This window comes from Cricetulus griseus, assembly GCF_003668045.3.
Source record: "Cricetulus griseus strain 17A/GY chromosome 1 unlocalized genomic scaffold, alternate assembly CriGri-PICRH-1.0 chr1_0, whole genome shotgun sequence".
Lineage (NCBI taxonomy): Eukaryota > Metazoa > Chordata > Mammalia > Rodentia > Cricetidae > Cricetulus > Cricetulus griseus.
The window spans coordinates 120,622,141-120,647,523 of NW_023276806.1; the positions used below are offsets into that span (position 1 = coordinate 120,622,141).

Here is a 25,383-nt window from a genome sequence, read left to right on the forward strand (position 1 = left end):
TTTCCTTTTGAGAGAACATACAACAAAAATCCTTTTTAAAATGATATTTAGGAGTTATGGGTACTGGTGTTTAGGTGTATGCATGTGAGTGCAGACATCTGCAGAGACCAGAAGAAGGTGTCAGAGCCTCTGGAGCTGGAGTTACAGGCAGCCCGATGTGAGTGCTGGGAACTAAGCCCAGGTCCTCTTAACAGAGGACCCATCTCTCTGGCCCCACAAAGATCATGTTAGAACAAAACAGAGCACCATAAAACATGTAATCCACAGGCACAGCAGAAAGATTATCTGGAAGAGTGTCAAATATAGCTCTTAGGTTTGAAGAGGGGTGGAGACAAAAGATCAGAGATCTAATCTCACAAACAAAGGCCTTTCTATGAGTCCAACCTTCATTAATGAGGGTGGAGAGGAAAGCTGTCCTCTTCCTACCAAGAATACCTTGGGAAATGAATTCTCAGAAGGGAACAAGCACAAAGACACAGCTTAGCACCTGTGCAGGCATGCACCTCCTCCTGGCTAAAAAGAGCTGCTTTCAGATCATACCCAGGATCCAAGGACATGGTTATAAATGATCTGGAAAATGAATGAAGCTTCATGGATTCTTATGCATCCCTCGGGGAAGAACCTCAGAGGGATTTAGTCACCCTAATGTGACAACAGTGGTAGGCCACTTCTTGCAGCTGATAGGGAGTAAATCCACCATAAACTCAATTCCTCTTCTTGAGCACAGGCACTTATATATTATTTACTCTCTGGTTTAGCTTCTAAACCAGAACACTATAGAATGGTTTTCCTCCAGGAGACACACCTTCTCATGCCAAACAGCAGCAGGAAGATACAGAATGGTGCAAGCCTATACTTCCGTAGGAATTATCTTTAATATCCTTTTAAATTGAGATCACTCTATTTTGTGGTGTGCAAGGGAAATCATCAGAATGTTAAGGATAGAAAACTAGATGTCAAACATATTTTAGTTTTGCAATCTCCCACTCTTCTCCTGTAAGAAGTTTCTAGACCTCTTGGTGAGATAGGCAAAACTAGGTCACTGTGCAATTAGAATCAGGAAAAATAGAAAAAATAAGTTAAAAACTATAGGCTTTGGAAACAACAACCAATCATGTAGTTGGAATACAGACAGCTGATTTCTGAGTAGCACTGAGGTTAAAAAAAAAAAAAAAAAAAAAAAAAAAAAAAAAAAACAACAACAACAACAAAAAACATAAGGAGTGTCAGGTAGGATATGAGCTACCTTCAGGAGAAAGAAAACAAAAATCACAAAACCAAAAGCTACCGAGTAATAGCAGAATTTCCAGCACGAATCCACAGGGCAACTCAAATATTCAGGCAGTGATCTAATGACCTAAATCTATTTTGAAATATATATTATAATTGTTTTCACAATCAGTGATTCAGGCTGTTAAGAAAGTTAAGAACCATTGTCAGTTGGGACAAAGCAACTCCCTTTATCAGCCCAAGAAATGATCGCACAAAAACTCTCACATCACATGGACAGAAGCAGATAATTGATAAAGATTCCCCACAAGAATAAGACATTCACACAGAAATGACATCATCGAAGAGTGCTACCAGCTGGGGTGGTTTCACAAAGACCAAGCAGCCCCAGGGCTTAAACTAATCAGCTAGGGTCTAGAGGAGGCTGGCTCCTAAGTCCCAAGAGGCAGTAGAGTGTATAGACTTGATCTGTATATATTAGACACACTGTCCCCAAACTGTCTAGGCTTCTATTAAAACAAGACAACAAAAAGTCAAAGTAATTCTCTGGCTCTTTATTTCTAATTATTCCATGATCACTCCATTTCCATTGCATTGTAGATGGAGACAAAGACATTTCCTTCCTAACTTGAAAGTAATTCATAAAAGCACAATTTACTCCTCTGGAACTTAGATTCAGTGTCGGGAGCTGACGCTGTCCGTGGCACCCTGGATTCTCCGAAACTAGGATTCTAAGGTTGCTTTTCTCTTCTATGTGATTTTCCTGCTCCCAGAGCAAGAAGGCCTTATGTAGCTTTTAGAAGGCTTGATCCTCTCTCTTCAAAAAAAGATCCGATGCATTTCTGGGAAAACATGTGGAAGAGTTACAAAACATGTAAGACAACATTGTCTTAGCCCACGAGTGCTGTTAAGACGAAATACCCGAGGAAGTATTGAACAACAGAAGTTGATTTCTCGAGATCCTGAGGCTGGGAACTCCAAAGTATCATAGGCTTGGGTCTAGTGAAGTGTGATCAGTACTCTAGGACTCCAGTGTTTATGCCCTTAAGCACTAGTCCTCTGCTCCCCCATAACAGTCACTAACAGCTACTGGACATTTTTGTCACCTCATATATCCTTTATGAACACTATACATTACTTTCCCCAACAACCATAGGTAGAATAAAAAGACACAATAAATTTGAGACAAACAGTGATTAAGAATGGGGACAGAAGAGCCTTGTTAGAGATCTGCCCGAGAAACTTTCAGTGAAATCCAAGACAAAGGAAACATCTTCCTTTTCCAACCTTTGAAGGGGTGCCAGGAAGTTTTCACTAGATGATTTAACTTAACATGGTGCTCATGACAAAGACCACAGGAGAGCCAGGGGCTGGATAGAACCATGAATTAGGGGTTACTTTTGGCTACAGTACAGACAGCTTCTTCACTCTTGGTTGGTTCCGGGGAAGATGGGAGATGGGGCCTGACTTCTCCAGGCTGTGGAAGAGATCTGCTTCTTATCAGTGGGCACCACCTCAAAGGGGCTGGGCCTGAGTTCTAACAGTAATCAGGGTGTGGATAAATCTGGCCTCTGTAGCAACACCCGACACACCTCTCGATCATGTGGAACACTGCTCCAAAAAAGTGTATTGTGTCCCATCTTACATTTCCATGAGACAGGCTGGCAGGTTACATCTTTTTCTCAACAGGAAGACAATTCATTTAATCTTGTTTTATTATTATTCATGTTAGTATAAAACATAACAACTACAGGTTAAGTTCTGGCACATCTTGAAGGATGTGGTTTAGGACACTTACTGAATTTATGAGATGACAGGGTAATTTCAGTGCACCCTAGCAGCCTGTATCTCCAGTATGGTGCTGGTTGCCACATAAGCTCCACAAAATTCACAAGTGTCCCAGTTAGTGCCAGAGCTGAGATGACTTGTCTCCTTATCACTCATTCAAAGGTGACTTAGCTCTTAGGTACAAGCCCATAAGGACTGGCCACCAACACCTTGTCTTTAATGCTTTTAACTTCCAGAGAACTCAAATGTTAAACAGATCTACTGATTCATGTCCAGCATCCTGCCCATCCTGAACTCTAGATGGATGTTTCCCTTCATCTAGGAAAGGGACTCAGCAGTCATGCTATCTCTAGTCCTTGGGCCAAGGAAAATGTCCTCACTTCTTGCCTCTGACATGGAAATGAACATAGAAATCTCCGAGGGCATCTTCTTTAAAAGCAGGCATTACTGAGCAGCCTTGAGAGAGCCTGGGCAATGGCATTTCTCAACATTTTCCAGGCAATGACAGGCATGTTGAGGGACAGTAGGGCATGCTTGGAGTGAAGAGGGTCCAGTCATTGATGAATGACTGTGCTTCCAAGAGAATCTGCATTCCAATATTGGAACTGTTCATTCTGCTTTCCAATAAAGGGTGATCCATGAACACTCCTCTATTGCATGTGTCATTAAAAACCCGAATGATTCTCACAATTCTCTATTCCATTTTTAGATGACTCAGTTTGTAAGCTTTCAGGTTCCACAAGGCTGCCTCATGCCGTGGAGAAATGTAAATATCTCCGTATGTGATATTAAAGACATCCATTCTGAAACTTATCCATGTGTTCTCTAGAGGTCGGGTTTCCAGAGCATAAGCAGCTAATGATTTCCAAGTCTCCAGAATGGCGAGACATTGACATGAGAGTTCAGCAAAGGACTTACCAGCTCTGGCTGCTTTAGTTGCCAAGTGGTTACCACTATGGACATAGAGAAAAAGGCTGCACAGATTAGTGACCAATGTACATGCAGAAAACCAACCTAAGGAAAGGTATAAATTCCTTAGAGGAAGCACTGTAACATTAAAGAATTTGTTTTCATTAGCATATCAATAGGGATAACAAATAATAGTTTAAGATACCCGACAACACTTAAGGACAGAAGCTCTTCAACAAACCTCTCAAATTTCTGTTTATATTCTTAAATTGCTTGGTAAATTCTTCATTCTGAGTCTCCTTGAAAGGTCAGGCTCAGCCCATGTCTCCTCTCTGAAATTAATGAGGTTTTAATGTACTCAGAAATGTAGAAGTGGTGTCAAGGTTGATTGGCCTAACCCAAGAACTTCCTAGAATAGCAAGATATTTAGGCTGGGTTTTCATCTTTAATTCATCTCTTACGGGCATCATTACTTACTTGATAATTTGTAAATAGCCAGATAGCCTTTTTAACTGGCCTGAGAAGGCAAATAAAGTATGTCAAAAACACTGATGAACTACAGCTTAGCAGTGTAGTTCCTTCACTTTTTGGAGGGATCCTCAGATCTAGAAAAAGGAATTCTAGATTAAACCAGAAATATCAATCAAACATTAGGCCACTGAATACCTGAGCTGAGCAGTAAGCCCCACTACTCTTTTAGCAAGTCAATAAACTATAGCTGTCAAGTCTTTGGTGTCGAAGGGTTGTGAGTTCAATTCCAGGTTATACTCTATTGCAAGAGTGGCCTAGACAAGTCAAATTTCGGAATTTATCTGCAAAGTAGAAGTGCTAAATAGCTCCTCAATCTGCAGTACAGAAGTCTGAGCAGTTATCCACACATACAACACACACACAACTTTATGGACATGTTACATGCTAGTGTTAATCTGTTGCCAGCCCTTGACCTTCAAAGGTATTCCATTAACCACTTCTCAAAAGAGAAGAACTGCAACCTAAGTTGTGTGGTATAGAAACACACACACACACACACACACACACACACACACACACACACACACACACACACTTGTATAGCCTAATCCTCCCCACTGCCTTGTTTTTTAAACTAATAATTAACATCAGGCACTTCTATTATGTCTACTCTAATCTACATCACTGAGTGTGTGCAGGGACAGTCTCACTCGTGTTGATTACAGAAATAAGTAAGAGCCATAGAGAAGAAGTTGTCCCCAAGTGCTCCCAGACTCAGATTGACATCTGAACACCTGGCCGGGCCCTTCCAGGAAACCTCTTAGGACCTTGACAGCCAAAAGAGCAGCTCTTCCAGATTTTGGTGGGCACAAGATGAGAACCTGGTACCAATGTTTGTGTCCTCACCCACACCCTTCCTGAAACAAAAAATACTAAAATGTTTGTGTTCTTTTCAGCAATGAATATCACAGTCTCAGTTAATGTCTGATTTGATGTTCAAACTCAAAGATCCTTCATGGAGAGAGAGACACGGAGTGGAGTCCATTCTACTTTGATGGTAGAAGAGACAGTGGAAGGGGAAGGATGGAAGTGGTGATCAGGATGCAGGCAGAAACACCATCAATGCCAATCGAACAACCAGAAGCTCAAAAGTGGTGGTCTTGGAAGTTGTACTGTGCTGCATGGGTTTTAGGCCAAACTTCAGAGGTACAATTGACCAGGGTATTACTCATCAACTTAACAAGCTACTCATATACAAATGCTTCCAAACCAGAAGACAATATTCAAACAAAGAGCTTTTTGTTTGGGAGGTTACTACCTTGCATTTCCATCAGCAGGGTGTGTGTGTGTGTGTGTGTGTGTGTGTGTGTGTGTGTGTGTGTGTTATCCTTCGTCCTCTATCAACACTGGCTTTTTGGCCACATCTTAATTCATGACATATTCACTCAGATGATTAACTGTAGTTATTAGTCTTGTTCATGCAAGCCTTTTCTTGAACAACAGATAACCTGGAGGCTCCAAGAAAGAGGGCAACCAGGTTCCCTAAGGATCCTCTGCTCTCCCCAACACCCCATCCCATGGATGCTAGGCATACTCAGAGGGCCTGGCACCCAGCATCCCCTCCCTGAGAAACACTTGTAGAAGGGAATGGGGGAAGCTTGTGACAGGATCCTTCATGGAATGAGTAGCTGTGGAAGTTCTGACCAATCTCGCAAACTACCTAAGTGGGTACAAAATGGTAGAACAAAATGTACTCAACAATTAGGTCAAAGTATTCCTTTCCTCCAGCTACCAGAAGAGGTAGCTGGGGAAAATCACAACCTCCTTCATTTAAACCTCCTTTAAAGAGTAATACAAACAACTCTGCCTCCCTCCAAAGCGGAGGACAGGCTGTCCTGTGTTTTCATTAACTTTCACTGTTATGACACATCAAGAGAAGGAGGGAGATAAATGTCCCCAGAAGCTGTCATCAAAATGTCTGATAATGGCCTTTAGAACATTGCTAGTGTCCCTGGGTACCACACATCCCAGTCGAAAAGGAATCACATGGCCCTTACTAGAAGCCAATATGAGAGTCTGTGCTGTGGGTATTTCTACCTAGCTTTTGTAAATATCTAACAAATAGTTTTTCCTAATATTGTAGCAATTGTCTCCAAACAGTGCTCAAAATTCCTTCCTTCCACCCTATCCCATTGCTCCTTGTTGTCCTTGTCCCCAGCTGAAGAACCTGTGTCCTCACTGAAAGAGGAAATACAGTGCCACAGAGCAAGCAGTGCCACAGGGGCCACAGGTTAGTGGTCTTCCATCTGCTCAGAATAGAGGGAAATGACAGATTATTCACCTGGCAAATATTTTCATGGACTCCAGAAAAGTAAGGTTTCACTCACAAAAACACAACAGCATCTAGGAGAAGAAATCATTTCCATTCAACAAACATGTACAAAATCATGAGAAAGAAGCCCCAAGGATGTCAGGTAATCAGAAGGAAAATTTGCCTGTGCTGGTGTGAAACAAGCCTGAGTTCGTTTGCTCCATCACTGCAGACAGGCAACTATGTCGTCTTTTATTGTTTGTTTTATAAAAAACACCCTGTGTCCATGTACTACGAAATCTCTGATCAGTTGCCTAGCTGTCCATCACACTTCAGTATTTTGGATATTAAGATTAGAAAAATTGCATATTGGAATAAACTCTGACATCTCTGCTCCATATCTATTTTCAGTTTAAACTGCATTTTAGGTAGCCTCACTATGTTTTCCAGGATAGCCTCCAACTTGGGATCCTCCTGCCTCAACTTCCTGAGTGTTGGGGTGGCAGGTATGCACTTGCATAACTAGGTTAAAACCAGACACATTCAGGATTTACTGAATAAAGATTGTAAAAAATGCAATACAAGGAAATGGGCAAACATTTAAGACATTTTTTAATCTAATTTCTTGATAGAAATTTTCTCAGTGTAGCTAGAGAATCTAGACAACCTACATGAATCAGACCTTGGAGGCCTTTCATAAAGGCCAGTGTCAGTCCCTGAAGGCCTTCCATAAAGGCCAGTGTGAGTTCTCAGACCACAGTTTTGTTGTTGTTAAGATGGGCATAATATTCTCTCCTCTAATTTATGGAGTCATTGTCAAAATTAAGTGAAATAAGACTTATGAAAGCTGCTGTAGAGACCAGTGGTTGACTCTACAGTCCCAAAGACAAGGTAGAGAAGAAAATCCAGGTTCCTTATCAGAAATATGTGGCAGGGCCCTAAAGCTCACATGAGCTGTGACCTTTATCCTTGTATTTAACCACACAGACAGCCTTAGAATCATGTCTGTGAAACTAGTTTTGAAAGAAAGCAAAATTTCTTCATTCTACTCTCTCCTCTAATATAGACAATAGAAGGGAACCATTTCACTGGTTACTGGGTTTTCAGTTATTGTTGTCTTCTAAATATATTTATAAGGTCATTCTCCTATGCATATCCCACTGAACTTAGGCCCTCCAGACTCACTTAGTCATAGAACTGCTATTTTTTTTTTAAGTTTGTCTTTTTATTCACTTACTTTGTGTGAGCACTAGAGGAACAGTAGGATAATACCCTTGACTTGAAGGAGCTCCACACTAGCTTATGGGACACCAGACAGTGAGGTCAGTGAGCTGCTACCAGATGTCAGAAGGACACAGTACTCCACCAGAAAGCCAGTGGCCTGAGGCAGGTGTTAAGCTTATAGAGTCACTTGCCAAGAGAAGGTGGGGCTCAGGAAGGGGATCAGCACTTACCACCAAAGACTGCGCATGCACAGATGCACACAATTTGCTACCCATGAGAGAGCCAGCAGCAGCCAGGATGTGACAAAAGACAGGAGAGAAAGCAGAGGGCAGATCATAAAAACATAGCAATGTGGATCTGTTGTCCCTGGATGGCCAGGCATCCCAGTCAAGAAGGACATCGGGGAGGGGGAGCCCTATGGATGTCAGGTAAGCATGTACTAGCCAGGGGAGTAGAGGTAAACATCCAAAATTCTTCCTTCAAGAACATTCTTCTGTTACATGAAATGCTGGAGCTTCTTGTGGCTAAATGTTTTACTACTAAAAACATAATTGATTTAAAGATACATATAAAGATGAAGGAGAATCTCATTTCCAAAACAGTGACAAGAGCCAAGCCATGCATGGTGGGCATATGCCTACAACCAGAGCACTTGGTAGGTGGAAGCTGGAGGATCAATAGTCGAGGTCAGTTTTAGCTACATATAATGGTAATGAAATTAACCACAGTCTAGAACACTCTAATACAGAAAGTGCTCACAATATTTTTAAGCATTCAATACAAAACAGTTGCATTTTTCAGTTAGTCTCTACCTGAAGATGGGTCATGTCACTGTAAGGGAAGCAGCCAGTTTCAATCTGAGCATGAGATGCAGTGCTGATTTGGACCAAGAGTCAGAGGACAAGGTGAGTTTGTATGTGTCACCTAGGGAATGCTTTCATCGGCACAGCTCAATGTGCAGGCCCATGGCAGGCCTGTCAGAGATTCAGCGTTATGAGTCTGAGAAGTTACCATGTCTTCATTTATGTAAACTGGGAATAGGAGCTGGGAAAGTGGTGGAGGAGGTGAAGTGCCTGCCTTGCAGTCATGAGGACTGGAGTTTTATCCCAAGAACCCACTTAAAAATCTAGGGATGACAACAAAGGGCTGCAATCCCAGCACTGAGGAGGAAGATCCCTGAGGACTGGTGGCCATCCAGAGAGTCCTGGTGAGACTCAAAAAACAATGTGGGGAGTGACTGAGGAACACACATGGTGTCAACCTCTGTCCCCACATTATATATATATATATATATATATATATATATATATATATATAAGTCTATAATATATTATATTATATATATTATTGTATATTCACATATCTACCTGCAAACAGACATACATATTTTAAAAATAATAATAAATCTTTAGGAAAGAGAAGGAGCAGGAGAGAGGGGGAAGGGAGGGAGGAGAGAGAATGCTAATGAACGGGCATGGTGGCACACATGTAAGCCTAGCACCAAGAAGCAGAGGCTATAATAGAATTGCTGTGATCCTGCCAGAATGGGTAGGCAGAACATGGAACATGGAAGGGGAGAAGGACAGGGACAGAGACACTAGAGTACAGGAGAGGCAAAAACAGGAGGAATCACAATAGGGATTTCAGTTTGGAAGCAGGAAAAACTTCTGGAGCCAGATGTGGGTTGTGATTGTACAACAAAAGAACTGAGTAATGGTACTGCCTTTGAAGCTGTCCTTAAAAATAACCAAAATGCCTCCATCTGCATTATGTATGTCTTTCAACAAAAGGAAAGAAGTACAGCTGGAAGGGCAGCGATATCCAGCAAAGTCAAGGGAATGAGTACCATACACAGCCTACTTAAAAATGAAACACAGATCAAGCTGAATTTCACAAGAAGGGCTTCAAGGAAAGTAAGCCAACGTGTTAATGGCCTGCCAAGGACCGCATGTCCAAGTCAATGGACCATATTATGCAATCATGGACAGGGTTTCTAAAAGAGAGTGCATTCTCCCTAAGGAGAATTTAGATCCTAGCTCTCCCCTATAGTATGCACAGACAGCATGTTTAGTGTTACGAATACTGTTGTGTTAGATTGTTTGTATTTTTCTAAGGTCCGAGGGGAGCCAGCCACCATGTTTTCAATCCTTTGTTATAAATAAGAATGGAGTGGATACAAACATTCTGTTCATTGCCTTGGAAAGTGAGCAATAAATAGAACACATTTCTGAAACCATGCTCAAGGCCACAGAGTTCATCAGAAGAGTTCACTCCAACCCCAGCCCTCACTAGGCTACTCTCCTCATCCCTGACCCTCAGCAAGGAAGTATGAACTGCATTTGCTTATCACACACATCCAAAAACATCCAAGTGGATTTTTATGAAAATACATTTGAGGTTAAACTTACTATAGAGATAACAAATTCAATCTCAATGCTCAGGAAATTGGTTGTTCTTTGTAGAGGGCCTGAATGTTTTCTAAACACAAGTCATTCAAAAGTGAACAGCTCTAATTCTGCGCCTATAATCCTGACAGAGTTTCATTTTGTACATTACAAATAACAACTCAAGAATAAAGGTCATGGTGTGGTAGTAAATATAGATGTTTAATTACTTGGCAACAGTTTATAATCACCAAGACATTCTGAGATTCAAAGACAGCATCGTGAGGATGTTGTGGGCTAACTTACCTTCTACTTCATACATTAATCTAAGATGGCATAAATGCATTTTGAACTAACACAAACTGGAGTGGGCACAGAAGTGTCAATCTGTATCTGGACCTGACAGAAAACTTCATCATCTTTTCATCTCATATTAAAGATACACATTATTACAGACTTGGACTGTGGCCCATTGATACAGTCCTGACTTTTTGATCTGTGGCACCACAATGAAAAAAAAAAAAAATAGAAAGTTTCATTCATGGAGGCACTGGGGACCTGCTGAAACCTGGTGTATCTAAATGAATAAGCAAGTGGCACAAAAGGTTCCTGTGTCTGTACCTCCAACAGAGCTGCCCCAAGCAATGCCACCAGGACAGAAAGCTCTCTTCCAGCTATGCGAGGCATCTGGTACACATCACCTTGCTAATGGTTATGTAGTCAGGAGAAACCCTGAGACCATTCCAGAACAATCCCTTCATTATACAGATGCCCCTTGACTCACATTGGGTTTTCCTTATGAACTACCTCAAAACTCTTTCTCATAGAACTGACATGCTGAGCAACACAGATGCAGTCATGCTCAGCTTACAGTGGCCTGTACTCGGGCAAAATCTAACACAAGCCTATTTTATGATGAAGTGTGGATCGTCTCATGATAATTATTGATTATTGTATCAAACATGACAAACAACATAGCTGTCCAGATGCTCTTCACACCTCTGTGGAACTGAAAATTCACAACAGAGAACATTTGTCCTGAAAGCTGCCACAGAAAAATTACTAAGTTGCCTCAGCACACACAGTCATGACAGAAAGGCAGAAGAACCAACCGTCTGTCTACTTCTAATCCTGCTTCACTTTTGCCATCTACCCTGAAGCAGGCAATCACCAACCATCAGGTCTTGGTTAATACTGCTCCTTCCCTGAGAGTATCAACTTTATTCCCTTTCTATATACATCTATCTACCCTTCAAGACTCAAGCATTATGTCATGTATAAAGCTCTCACAGAATTACCACTGCTCTTGCAGAGCCTGTAATACCCATGAAGTAATTGACTTGTTTTGTTTCCTAAATATTGAATGACAGGATTATAACGTATGTATAAATGTTACAATGTTTATTATAAAGATGGGTAAGGTTATACCTTATGTTATAAATGTATAAATGTAGTTAAAACCCTAGGTTATATAAATAACCTTTTGCTGGTTACAAATAAAAACTCAAGATGAAAGGCCATTGTGTGGTAGTAACTATTGATATTTAAGTACTTGACAATACTTCATAATCACCAAGACATTCTGAGATCATCTTGGTCAGATCTCATACCACCTTAGAGGCCAGGCCTTGATTCAGTGGCTTTCTATCCAGGCTGGATCTGAGCCCAACAATAGCCTAACTAAATCCAGATCTCTAGAGAAGAGCTGGGATAGCTACAGTTCTTCAAATCTGTCTGGGAGGCTTCTGTGCACAGTGAAGCAGAATCCCACTAATTGCAGCAAACAGTCCTGCTGAGTTCACTCTAATACATTTGGTAGCAACTCTGAAGGTCCAATAACCTGAGAAGATTGTGTAACCAAGAGACAAAGATGCCCAGGTGACAACATGCAATTCATTATACCCAAAAGACCAAAGGTATCGAAGAAGGCCTTGAGGTAAATTAGATGCAAATAACATGGACATCTACAAGGAGGGGGAACTCATCAGGCTAGCCTAGTTTAAAGGTAAATGGCCCTCCACTTACTGAAAAAGAAGATTAAAATCGTTAGCCCCAAGTTTGCCCACCAGCAAAGAAAATACTCCAAGAACATATAATAGTCTTAAAAATGATGCTATTGCAAAATGTATCTACAACTATGAACAAAGCTTTGTGCGCACCACAGCATCTTAAAGACAATGTATCAATGAGTGTTTTTTGATACTAAAAAAAATTCTACAGTTTTCAAACCCTCCACAATGTTTGAATACAATGGTTGTTTGAATGTAACAACACAGTACCCTTAATACTACCCCTAGTTGCTTTGAATAGGTGAGGTGTCCTTTGCTAAGTAGTACAAAAACTGGTTTTGAAGATCAACATCCCATACTTGGCCCAACAGCTGGGTTTATAAGGAAATAGGAGAGAAAACCCTGAAGCCATGTTTTATAGAAAGTGCCTCTAGATGCAATGGGATGAGAGGCCAGAAAGTTGCTGCAATGAGAACCCCACCACACACACACACACACACACACACACACACACACACACACCATGCATAAACTGCTTCTGTCACCTGCATAAATCTCTATAATGAATGACAACAGCATTGAATCAAGCCTTGAAGATGGCGAGCATTTTATATTTAACAAAATGCTTTCATAGGCATGAGTTCACAATGGCCTAACTGGGTGTATAAAGGGGGGAGGGGTGTTTTCATCTTACATATCAGAACAATTGAGCTTCCAATGAATCTATGGCAAACCAAAACATAAGGCTAGTGGGGAAAGCCCCAAAAAATGCCTTCCACTCCCATGTGCATTTCTCTCTGCCCCACACTCCATCACTAGGACAAATGAAGGCTGATGGCTTGGATAATTTTAGTAGCTAAGGAGGAAATACTATTGATTCTCCCCTCCCAACTTATAAAATAATTATATTATATAAAAATTGCTCTTATCTTATCAACTTTTAGAATACTGGAGCCAATGATAATTGCCCCTGATAACCAAGCTTGTCTTTATGACTTATTGAGAAACTGTCATTTTGAACACTCAAGTTATAATAGCTCAATCAATAAATTGATGACATCGCAAACAAGACCTGAGTTGGATCTACCAGCTGATGTGTTCTGTTAATCCCAATACCGGGGTGGTGAAGCAAGGCAGATCCTGCTGCATGCAGATCAGGCAACCTAACCTCAACACACTGAGTTCCAAACAATGATAGACCCTATCTTATAAAACAAGCCAGCCTACCTCAAAAGCCTGAAATACCACTGTTGGGCATATCCCCAAAGGATGCACACTCACACCACAAGGACACTTGCTAAACTATGTTCATAGCAACATTATTTGTAATCGCCAGAACCTGGAAACAACTTAGATGCCCATCAACTGAAGAATGGATAAAGAAAATATGGTACATTTACACAATGGAGTACTACTCAGAGGTAAGAAACAATAACATCCTGAAATTTGCAGGCAAATGGATGGAACTAGGAAAAAAAATCCTGAGTAAGGTAATCCAGACCCAGAAAGACAAATATAGTATGTACTCACTCATGTACCAGACATAAAGAAAAAGATACCCAGCTTCAATCTACAACCCCAGAGAAGCTAGGACCCTCTTCCAGAAATAGATGGAAGCATAGGCAGAAATCCACAACCAACCAATGGGCTCCTGGACTACAATTGAAGTGAGGGAGGAGCGATAATATGGACAAAGGAGTCAAGACCATGATGAGGAAAGCCACAGAATCAGCTGACCTGAGACAGTGAGAGATCACTGACTCAGGTCTGACAAATGGGGAACAATTTGTGACAATGGTGCAGCTGGATCAATATATGAGGCCACTGGCAGTGGGTCCAAGATGTAACTCTAATGCACAAACTCAATTTATGGAGTCCATTCTATAGAGAGAGATACCTTGCCCAGCTTAGGCACCAAGTGGGGAGTGGGGGCTTGGTCCTGCTTCAATGAGATGATGGGACAGACTTAGTAGACTTCCTAGGGGAACAGATGTGGGGGGCAAGTGGGGGAGTAGGAGGCGAGGAGGAAGGGGAAACCAGGATCAGAATGTAAAAAATAAATTAATAAAAAGAAAGAAAGAGAGAGAGAGAGAGAGAGAGAGAGAGAGAGAGAGAGAGAGAGAAAGACAAGCTAGATAGCACAACCAGGTTGACCTTTGTCCTCTACATGCACATGCATGCATGTGTACTCACACGCTCCCATATCCGCACACAGGGGAATAAATACAAATACAGAGAAACACACATATATGCACATGCATACACACAATAAATAAATATTCAAGATGAATTGTAACACCTAAATGACCATTATGCCATCAAATCTCATACAAGAAGCATTGCTCCTTGGTTTTAAATTATAGTGCCCTGAGCAGCTCAGAAACTGATCAAACGTTGAATGCAAAGCACATGATGTGTGTTTCGGGCTTCATTACTTTGTGTTTCTTTCAGCTCATAAGACATTTCTAAAATCAAGATTATGAAAAGACCTGGCACGCGTATTTAGGAAGAATGAAAGGTCGTTGGTTGAGCAGGTGCTACGTCTCAGGAACACACTCTGGGCTTCCACAGACTGTACACATGAATTTTCAGAACCTCCCTATCTTGCACTGTTGATAATGGATGAAGAAATGCAGACTCGGAAGAACTAAGTCGGTTGTCTTTTCTCAACTGGAACAAGGCAGAGGCACACTGAGATGCCAGCTCAGTGCTGCTCCACAATCCACTTACAAAGATGTTAAATGATACCCCCGGGTGGAGCATAATGCCAAGGGTCTTCAGTATTTCCAGGACTTCCCTCCTCTAGCCCACCTGAGCCTGCATTCCCTATACAGCCCAGGAGGCCAGCCAGGGAGTGGTGCCATCACGATTCAGTCAAGTGACAATTATCATTACCATCATAATTTTCCCAAGCACTAAAAGCAACATGTTTATGCTCCACAACCTCAAAGATGATTGAGGTGAGACGTGTAAGATATATTGAGGAATTCATATATATTCCCATTTGAGTTTGTCACCCTAGAACGCACTGTGTCTCCACCTCTGCTGTAACAGTTTGTACCTCAAGGGGGAAATTAAGAAATAGGATAGACTGATGCTCATTTTAAACATGAGGCCAGTTTTGCTAATAAATGTTAACTAATTATTTTACTTATTAAAAAAATATCTCTGTATTGTGGTATTCTCCATAGGCTCATATACCTGAACACCAGTTGTTGGTGTTTGCGACAGGGTATGGAGACTTTAGAAGGTGCAGCCTTACCCAAAGAAGTACATCACTGGGTGGGCTTTGAGGAGCCTGGTCCTGCTTCCTGCTTGCTCCTTCACTGTCATTCATCCCTGCTGTAATAGAGATCTAGCGCTCTGGAACAAGCCAAAATAAACTCTTTCTTCTCAAAGTTGGTTTTGATCATGATATTTTATCACACCAAGAGAAAAGTAGCCAATATACTCTGTTTTTCCAAAATGTCTCCAGATGCCATTAGACTCCCAGTAGGTAGCATGCTGATAAATGCCAAAACCTTTAACAAAATGGCATATGGCTTTATGCTGGTTTGCTTTTAGTTTTGTTTATTTTTTTTGTGTTGCTTTAGAATGTTGAATGTTATTTGTTCCTTTTACCCTTCATTTATCAAATGTAACTCAGTCCTTATTAACTTTAACAATCCATGTGTTACATAAGGGCTTTGACAAAATGCAGAGTATTGGATTCCTGGTTCCCAGTACCACATAATCTATCAAGAAGACCTACCATCCACACCTCTGAGTGTTTTTTATTATTTGTTTAGATATTTTATTTTGTCATATAGAGTTATATATGCTTTCATACAAGGATATAATGCACTTTAAGCATATTCTCTTTTCTAACCTACAATACTCCCCTTCTAGCATTTTTAATTAATTTAATTTTCATTATTATTTTATATGTCTAAGTGTTTGCCTATATGTATGGCTGTGCATTATATGCATGCCTGGTGCCCTGGGAGGCCAGAGGATGGTGTGGAATCCCCAAAAGTTGAAGTTACAAATAATTGTGAGCTACAATATGGATGCAAGAATCAAATCTGGGTTCCTCCGGGAGAACAGCAAGCACTCTAAACCACTGAACAATCTCTCCATTCCCTTTATTTTGCTTTATAGTGGAAGCTGTGACACAGGGAGATATTGTTCTCAAAAAAAAAAAAAAGAAAAAAAAAAAACTAATGAGCCGGGTATGGTGGTGTACACCTTCAATCCCAGCACAATGGAGGTAGAGTCAGGTGGATCTCTGCATTGGAGGCAATCTGATCTACAAAGGGAGTTCCAGGACAGCCAGGTCTACACAGAGAAACCCTATCTCAGAAGAAAAAAAAAAGCAAAAAAGTATTTGAAGAGTATTTTTAAAATTATGAACCTAATCCATATTGTAAATAAAATTAAGAATAAAACTAAATCAAATTATCACTTAATTACTGGGATCAAACTGTTAAAGATGATTCTTGACTTGGGAGTGAGGTTGGAGGTAGTTTTGGAAGGGTACACATTATTTAATGGCTTTTATATTTCTATTTCTAAGCTAGATATATAGCTCTCTGATGCAGATGCAACTCAGGAAATACTTTTAAAGACTACGTGTACTTTTTATTTATCATATGGCATATTTCTTCAAAGCTACTTGAAAATAAAATTATACTATTACTCTCCTAAGAGAGCTTATTAAAAAGTCTTATGATTAATATTCTATACAATAAAGATTATTCAGTTACTCATAAGATTATGCACTAATTTGTGAAGCTCAGGATCACCAACAGGTAAACTCACAAAACTAATGTAATTACAACAATTAATAGGTTTAATATTTAATGTAAAGAAAACATTTGTCATACAATTTTATGTGGAAGGATTCTTTCCCAAGGCTATAAAATTTCTATGCATGCCTAAAGTATTTGAGCAATGTTCCTATTCCACAAAAATTAGAAACTCATGGTGAGAAAAATCAGTTCCCAATTTACTTAACTTAAAGTTCTCATTCTGTAAATTCAGATGTTGCTGCTGTGTTTCAGTTTGTTTACATTTAGGCAGCAACAGGATTGCATTGGTCCTGAGAAAACAGGACCATTTCTGGTCATGTGTTAGTGGTGACCTAACACAACCCAGTGGTCTAGAAACTAAACCCAGAACTAAACATGAAGTTACAATCTTTAGATAAGGCAACTCAAGTCCCCACAGCTTCTCGAACTACATTCTCACTGGACTCAAGTATGAAAACCTGTGACAGCTACAAAACAGCAAATAGCACTGTGAAAGAGACCATATCCATCTCCTGTCCTCAGGTCACTTGTCCTAACCGTGACCTCTCTGCAATCTTCACTTTGATGAAAAGTAGCAAGTATTGTAATCTTAAAAAGAAATGGAACCCTTTAGGATCACGTCGTCAACTACCTACTTGCTGGAGACTGTGCCACTCTTAGAAACCGTGAGACTCTTTGATGCTGGCTAAGCTTTTAGTTTTTGTTTTGTTTTTGTTTTTCATGCAATGTCATGAAATTAGAGATAATTCTGAATTTTCCAAAACTTCTCATTTATAATTGAATGTTGCATTCATTATTTTATCACTATTGTGATGAAATATCTTGGGGGAGAGGCAACTTAAGGAAGGAAGGATTTCTTTTGACCCTCAGTTTGGTTACTACAGTCCATCAGGTGAAGAAGGATGCTATAGGAGTATGAGGCGGCTGGTCACACTGAATCCCAGGCAGAAGTAGAGAGTGATGGATGCTGGTGCTCAGCCTACTTTCTCCTTTTTATTCCATCTAGAACCACAACAAACAGGGCAGCGCTACCAAATTTAAGATAGGCTTCCCACCTCAATTTCCTGAATCTTGAAGCTCCCTCACAGACATACCCAGACGTTTGTCTTCTAGACAATCCTGGACCTGACAGGATGACAGTACCACATACCTTTATCCTTTGTGTTCTACCTATTGGGTTAGTAGATGAAGCTGTTAAGTGTGTCCTAAATGTCTACTCAACATGTCTACAATGGGATGTCTAAATGTCTACAGTGGGAACCATCCTCCAGCGCTATCCTGAAACTAACAGCACACCACTGTTGCTCCACAGTGAGAACAAGTCAGAAATCATTTTCTGCCTAGAATAGAGTTTACTTCATTAGCCACATTGCATCGCAAGTTCAATCCAATTTTTCAAGCTGCAATAACACAATCATCCAACCTAATTATCTTCATTGCAGGTATTTAAAAGCACTTTCTGAGAGACATCTCTTTCTGTGTCAGGCAGGATCAACATCAAGTGAACAGAGTCTCCATTCTGTCTTCTTGTAAAGTCTTAACACTTTAGGAATTGGTTGTTTCTTGAAAGGGAGAAAATATATCTCACCCTGTGGGCACCAAAAAGTGCTTCCTAGTCAATAAAAGTATCCGTGCGTAGCTACTCACATTAGTGCTTTGAAAGCCAGATTCTCACAATACCTTAAGCACACCTGCACTTTCACCATTCTGCAGAACTGAGACTATTACAATCTGTATGACTTCTACAACACATTGAATCAACTGAGAGAAGTTTAGAGCAAAGTAGGAATTTTTAAAAGCAGGACTTTTAAAATGGGAGATAATTTGTACCTGAAATTCCATCCCATACTGCCACAACTTAGAATAATGATGGCTGCTCCATGGAAATAATCTAGAGGACACATCGACTTGTTTTTGAAGGATTCTTAACAGCTCGTTTACAGAAAGCCCCAAATTCTATTCCTAAAACAGTTCATCTATTTTCCTTTTCAATCATCAAAAGAGGAATCAGCTTATATCTTCTTTTTTTTCCAAAAAAAATGGATAATTTATTAAGGGAAAAGACTTCTTTTAAATATTTTTGGATGGATTTGTAGGGAAAATTAATAAAAGAGCAGGAATTCCAATCCCAATTCAAGGTAGCCATTTCACTACTTCCTAACTTGTGGAGTTCATTGTGGTCCTAGGTCTCTACTTGTGAGCCAGTGAGCTTTCTCCTAACACTGTGAGGGAGCTCATTGAACTTGCGCCCTGGGCAAGTAACAAATTCACTTTTGAAGCTGCAGTCTAATAGTCTAATAGCTTGGATTTCAACAGTGAATGGTGTCCTTTGCTGCCTTGGAAAGCAGCTTGGCAGTGCTCAAAATGAAGGAATCTAACCACTTAGTTTTGGTAGGCACCATCTGATGCTTGCTTCTGATACAAAAACTGTGTTATACACCACTGGGGAACACTCAAGCCACAGAACCCCATGTAGTCAGTACAACCACAGCTACATCCAAAAGGATGGAGAGAAGTGAATTGACTGGTGTATAATTTCACTTGATGCCTGTTGTGATGAGGCATTTAGGAACAAGTATGGACAGCATTGCTATTTGGCACTAGAAATCAATGCCACATACAAGCTATACTCAAGTTTAACATTCTTACCTTATACACTTGACCATACGTCCCATTTCCGACAAGTTCCACCAACTCAAAGATCCCTGCAGGGTCCTGAAGAAAAACAAACAATCAAACTTTAAAAACCATCCCAGGCCCTGTCATCATCAAAAGCAAATATTTACTCAAAATAATCAATTAAATCACTTGAATTGGATGGAGGGCATCTTCTGTATGTAACTACTGAATAGTATCAATTTTTTTAAAAAAAATTAATTAAATCACAGATATGAAATTAGTCAAATTCACTTGTTTTTATTTCACACTTTTATGATGAATTTAAATCAGACAAAGGACATTGTTTTCCATCAAAACAAACAAACAAAAAGGGTGGCTAGGGACATGACTCAGTCCATAGTGTCCTTGCCATGCTGTTGTGGAATAATATTTTTGTATACCATGAAAAAGTGTCACTCTGATTGGTTTAATAAAAAGCTGACCGGCCAATAGCTAGGATTTCCAGGCACAGAACACACTGGGAAGAAGAAGTGGGGAGACAGGAGGAAGAAAGAAAGCAGGATAGATAGTATGTAGATAGGTAAATGAACCTTGGGGCAGCACATTGATTAATAGAAATGGATTAATTTAAGTTATGAGTGAGTTAGAAACAAGCCTAAGCTATCAGGCAACCTTTAATAATTAATAATAAGTTTCCATGTGGCTATTTGGGAACTGGATGGTGAGACAGAGAAAGACTCACTACACTATGCATGCAAAAGGACCCGAGTTCCATCCTCAGGACCCAGTTTTAAGAGCTGGGTGTGGCAGAACATGTCTCAAATCCCAGCACTGAGAGATGGAGACAGGAGGGTTCCGAGGACTTGCTGCCCAGCCAGTCTAGCAAATCAGTGAGAAAAGGAAAACATAAAGTGGAGAGGGACTGAGGGAGATACCTGGCATCAACCTCTGGCCTCCACATGTGCACATATATCCATGCGTGCCACAACGTATATCTGCATCTGTGTGCATACCCACATACATGCAATAAATAAGAATTAACATTTTTCTCACTAGGGAATTAAGGTGCTCTTGCAGCAATGTTAAGGTAACATGAAAGGTACAGATCACCTAGAGGAAGTTCTGTTTTTTTCAGACTATTTCTCTTTAAATGTCTGAGCTACTTACTAGGTGGATGCTGGGAAGGAAACAAGGTATGCTGGCTAGTTTATTTATTTGTTCTATAAGGACATAAGCAAGAGTGATCTGGGAAGAAACTTCAGTTGAGAAAATGACTCCATCAGATAGTAGACAAGTCTGTGGGGTATTTTCTTGACTCATGATTGACACAGGAGGGCCCAGCCCATTGATAAGCCCCCCACCCCCACCCCCTGGACTGGTGGTTCTGGGCTGGGAAAATAGCAGGCTGAGCGAGCAACGGAGAGCAAGACAGAAAGCAACCTTTCTCCATTGTTCCTGCTCTTTTCCCCACGTCTCTGCTCTTGCCTGAGCTCCTGCCCTGATTTCTCTCAATGGTGGACAGTGATTAGGGCATATAAGCCAAACAAACCCTTTCCTCCCTGAGTTGCTTGTGGTCGTAGTGTTTATCACAGCAACCTGATACAACGTGTTCCTCCAGTGTGAGCAATCTTCCTTATGGGATTCAACAGTCTCCAAGAAAGAAATGGGGATCTAGAAAGCCACCCACCTGAATGCTTTTTATTGAGTTCATCTCTCATCTCTGTAATGCTGCCCCTGTAACACATGCTTTTACAGTATTCACAGGGTAAATGTGGGATTTGGTTCAATGTAAGAGAAGGGTTATGGAAGTTTATGGCGGCAAACAGGTTCCTATCATCCCTCAAAGTGCCAGCCAATGCTGCAACTGCTGAGCTACAATCCCAAGAAGAGGAAACGAAAATGATTCATAAAAATCCACAAAAGTTCATAAAATTTAAATCTGAGGCAAAAGTTGGCTTTTACCACCATGACTTCTAACCCAAAGAAATTGCTTCTTAGAAGAAATAAACAGAGATCAGAAAAATGTCTCAGGTGATAAAGGCCAGAAAGCCTAGGGGCCATGAGGACCCCCAGGAACCAGTTGGTAGAAGAAAAGAGCCAACCTCCAGCAAGCTGTCTTCTGAACACACACACACACACACACACACACACACACACACACACACACACACGCTAAAAACATAAACATAATTTTTAAAATGTAAAGTTTTAAAAATAAATGAAGAGTCCCTTGTATAACCATCCATAGAGGCTAGGCAAGTAAAGCGGCCCAGCTGAAGAAGTCATTTCTCAGCTAGGCAGGGACAGGGAGGGAAGGGAGAAAGAGATACTTAGCACAACTAATTACTGCCCTGTCAGCATAAGAGCACAAAACAGCCACGTCTAATGATTTCTCAAGAAAACACAGACATTTTCTTTAAGGTGTGATGTAATTTTTAAGTGTTAGTCACTTAATTTAACTAAAAAAAAAATGAGAGGTGAAAAACAAAACAAAACAAAACAAAAAAACACCTGAGAGTGAAGCCACATTGGCCACACAGAAGAGCACCTGGTGCATCTTCCAGCAGGTGGGTGTCAGGGAGGAGGGGACCAGCCCGAGCCTTAGATTCAGACCAAATGTAGCTTTAACTTGACCTTAGGAAGTCTTGGAGGCATAGTCTAGTGTCTGAGCCTGCAAAGTGTAGGTGACTTTTACCCTGCCGTGACCCCATGGAAAGTTGACAACCTATCAATACCTAATAGTGATCACTTTTGACAAGATCTTATAGTGAAGGCTGGCCTCTAACTCACTAGGTATCACTGTAAAGGAAGACCTTTAACCCTGATCCTGCAAGTGCTGAGATCACAGGTCTATACCACCATAACCAGTTTATGTGGTTACTCGGTTAGAGACCAGGACTCTGGCTGTGCTAGGAAAGAGTAGAAACTGAGAGCGACAGCTCCAGGGTGTGGCTGAAGGGAAAGATTTTATTGTAGATATGAGGGAGTACAGCCAGGGGCATCAGGAGGAGTCCAGAGCATGGAGAGAAAATAGTAGAGTAAATATGGCCAGCAGAATGGACTTGGTCATGGGGGTGGAGGGCAAGAGAGGGGCAGGAGAGAGAGCACCAAGAGAGGAAGAGAAAAGAAATCTAAGAGGGTGCATGGCCAAAATGGCAGGGTATATAGGAATAAGAAACTGGGTGAAGGGAGGCCCATAAACTAGAGAAGTTCAGGGTAGGGGCGGGGTGAGAAGAGATGAGGAGAGCCATGGGTAGCCGTAATACTGAGAAAACCCCCGAGGCCAGCATATGATTTGGTAGCTATGCTAATAGGCACCACAGATAGCCACTTTTTGACCTGACAAAGTATTTTGTGAACTGAGGAGCCATGTCCCTAATCTACATAACCACTTTTATCCTGTATGGGACACCACCGTGTTACTGAAGTGGAAGAAGGAGTGCCTCTGAGCACCACTCTGATATTCCTGAGGAAGGTGGCAAATAAGTTAGAATTCTTGAAAATTAGTCTATACTAAACCAAAGCTCTCCCCTCAAGCCTATGGTTAAGGGTCTTTCAAAGACTCCACCTGGCAAGCTAGGGAGATGGTGAGCAGTTAAAGGGCTTGCTATGCAATAGTGAGGACCAGAGTTGGATCTCCAGTACCCATGGAAAATGCTAGGCTGGTGCTGTGACCATCCTGTAATCCTAACACCAGGGAGGCAGAGTGGAAATCCCTGGAGAAAGCTGGTTAGCTTCACTAGTTGAAGTGGTGAGCTCTGCTTCACATAAGGTGGCAAGTGACTGCCCTATGAGCCACGCAACTTCCATGTTGGGGAGTCAAACTGTGGAACTGCAAAGGATAATCCCAGCTAGGTTGGCCAACAGTTTACAACCACCACCCTGAATAAATGCTCAGATTAGGGCACAAAATTCTAGTCTGAAATCCCTGCTCCATACCCCCTGCCAGGATGCAGGTGGTCTGGGGGAAGAGCTAGAGTATATAGAGAGGCCGGGAAACACAGAACACTGACTCCATGTGTGTGACTTGTGGGAAAGCCTGCATCCCTGTTGGGTAAGGCTCTCCAGGTGCAGCCTGTTTACAGAGGAGTGACCACACCCCTGTAATTAACCCCTCATCTCCGTTCAGTAAGGAAACACAATAAATTCATTAGTTTCCCAGTGAACTTTGCACAGAATCATGGCTTGGTCCAACCTTGGGATCTTAGGAGGAAGGGTAGACTTTTTTTTTTTTTTTTTTTTTTTTTACATAGGCCCCAGGGAAGGAATTTTAACAAGAATAATTGTAAAGATAGTCAATGTCAACTTCTGACTTCCACACACGTATGCACATAAGTGTATGTGCCCACACACACATGCAAACATACACACATTCCATATACATAACCAACAAAATAAGAAACGGGGATCTTCTGGTCATTGAGAAAATCTGGAATAAGCATTAACTACTCTTACAGAATCTAAAAAGGGAATCAAACAAACAACAGATAATGCCAAAAATTCCAGTCATGCCCAACTGGTCCACAGAAGTACAGAACCAAGGAGGGGAGACTGTTAGGGACACCAGTGCTGAGTGAGCCACCATCCAGAATAAGGCACTGTTGAGGCCACCTGGGAGCCCTTAAGAGGAAATTTTAGTTTGCTAATTCCTAAGCCATTTAGAACAGCAGGTTTCATTACAAACAAGATTAGAAAGAAATGAAGAAAGGGGAGGGGGTAGACAGGCCATAAATGGTAGCAGCTGTTGTTTGTTTCTAAGCTGTGTTTCCCAGTAGTTTGTTTGTTCAGTGATGTTTCTGCAACATGTTTGGAAAGGAGTTATTCGTGTGCTTGAAATATCTCAACTAGAAAAAGCAAAATCTAAAGGAGAGAGAGAGAGAGAGAGAGAGAGAGAGAGAGAGAGAGAGAGAGAGAGAAGAGAGAAGCTAGCACGGTAACTGGCAATTACAATCCCAGCACTCAGAAGACTGAGTGACGTGCAGGTGAAGACAGTCTGGGCTACAGAGTGAGATGGAGAAAGGAAAGAGGAAGGAAGTGGGGATGAGGGGGAGGGACAGAATCAGGGTGGTGACCTGTGGCTGCTTAAGGAGGCTTGGAGTCAATCAAAGTTGTAAGGGGGTAGGACACAAGTGGATGCACTTGTTTCTAAACCCAGGTCTCCAACTTCTAGGATTTCTTCTTAGGCTGGGATTAATAGATAGTTCCTGGGAGTATCTGGACAGCTGACTTCAGAGGCCCCTCTCTCTCCCTGACTCATCCACTGATGGACATATGACCCAGCCAATCAATGCCAATGAGGCTCCACACAGTGTTCCAATGGCTGCAGGAAAGAAAAGCCTTCTCTTGGACACATCCCAAAGGCTCAGAAGCAAAGGCCAAAGGAATCTCATGTTGATTGGACTGGAAGAGGCCACCACAGTGAGAAGAATCTGGTTAGTCAAAATAAATAAATAAATAAATAAAAAGACTCAGAATCTCGTATTTATATCCACAGAGCCAATTTATCACAGAGTCTCTTGGAACCATGTGCCATGTGTTCACGGAGTGATGGAAGAAGGAACTGACCAATAATGCAACAGAAGTAGAGCTCCCTCAGACCCCACAAAATCTTTCTCCCCGTCTTCCAAATACCTGAGTCCAAGCGCTGG

General features: G+C 41.2%; 1 protein-coding gene across 3 annotated transcripts in view; it reads right to left on the bottom strand.

Annotated features, from left to right (window-relative positions):
* Positions 1–25,383, bottom strand: part of Tnik (TRAF2 and NCK interacting kinase) — a 399,852-nt gene that overhangs the window by 291,271 nt on the left and 83,198 nt on the right. For all 3 annotated transcript variants that reach the window (XM_035451031.1, XM_035451029.1, XM_027392076.2), the window contains exon 2: positions 19,766–19,831. In XM_035451031.1, coding sequence (XP_035306922.1) covers positions 19,766–19,831 — 66 coding nt within the window. The remainder of the gene's footprint in view (positions 1–19,765; positions 19,832–25,383) is intronic.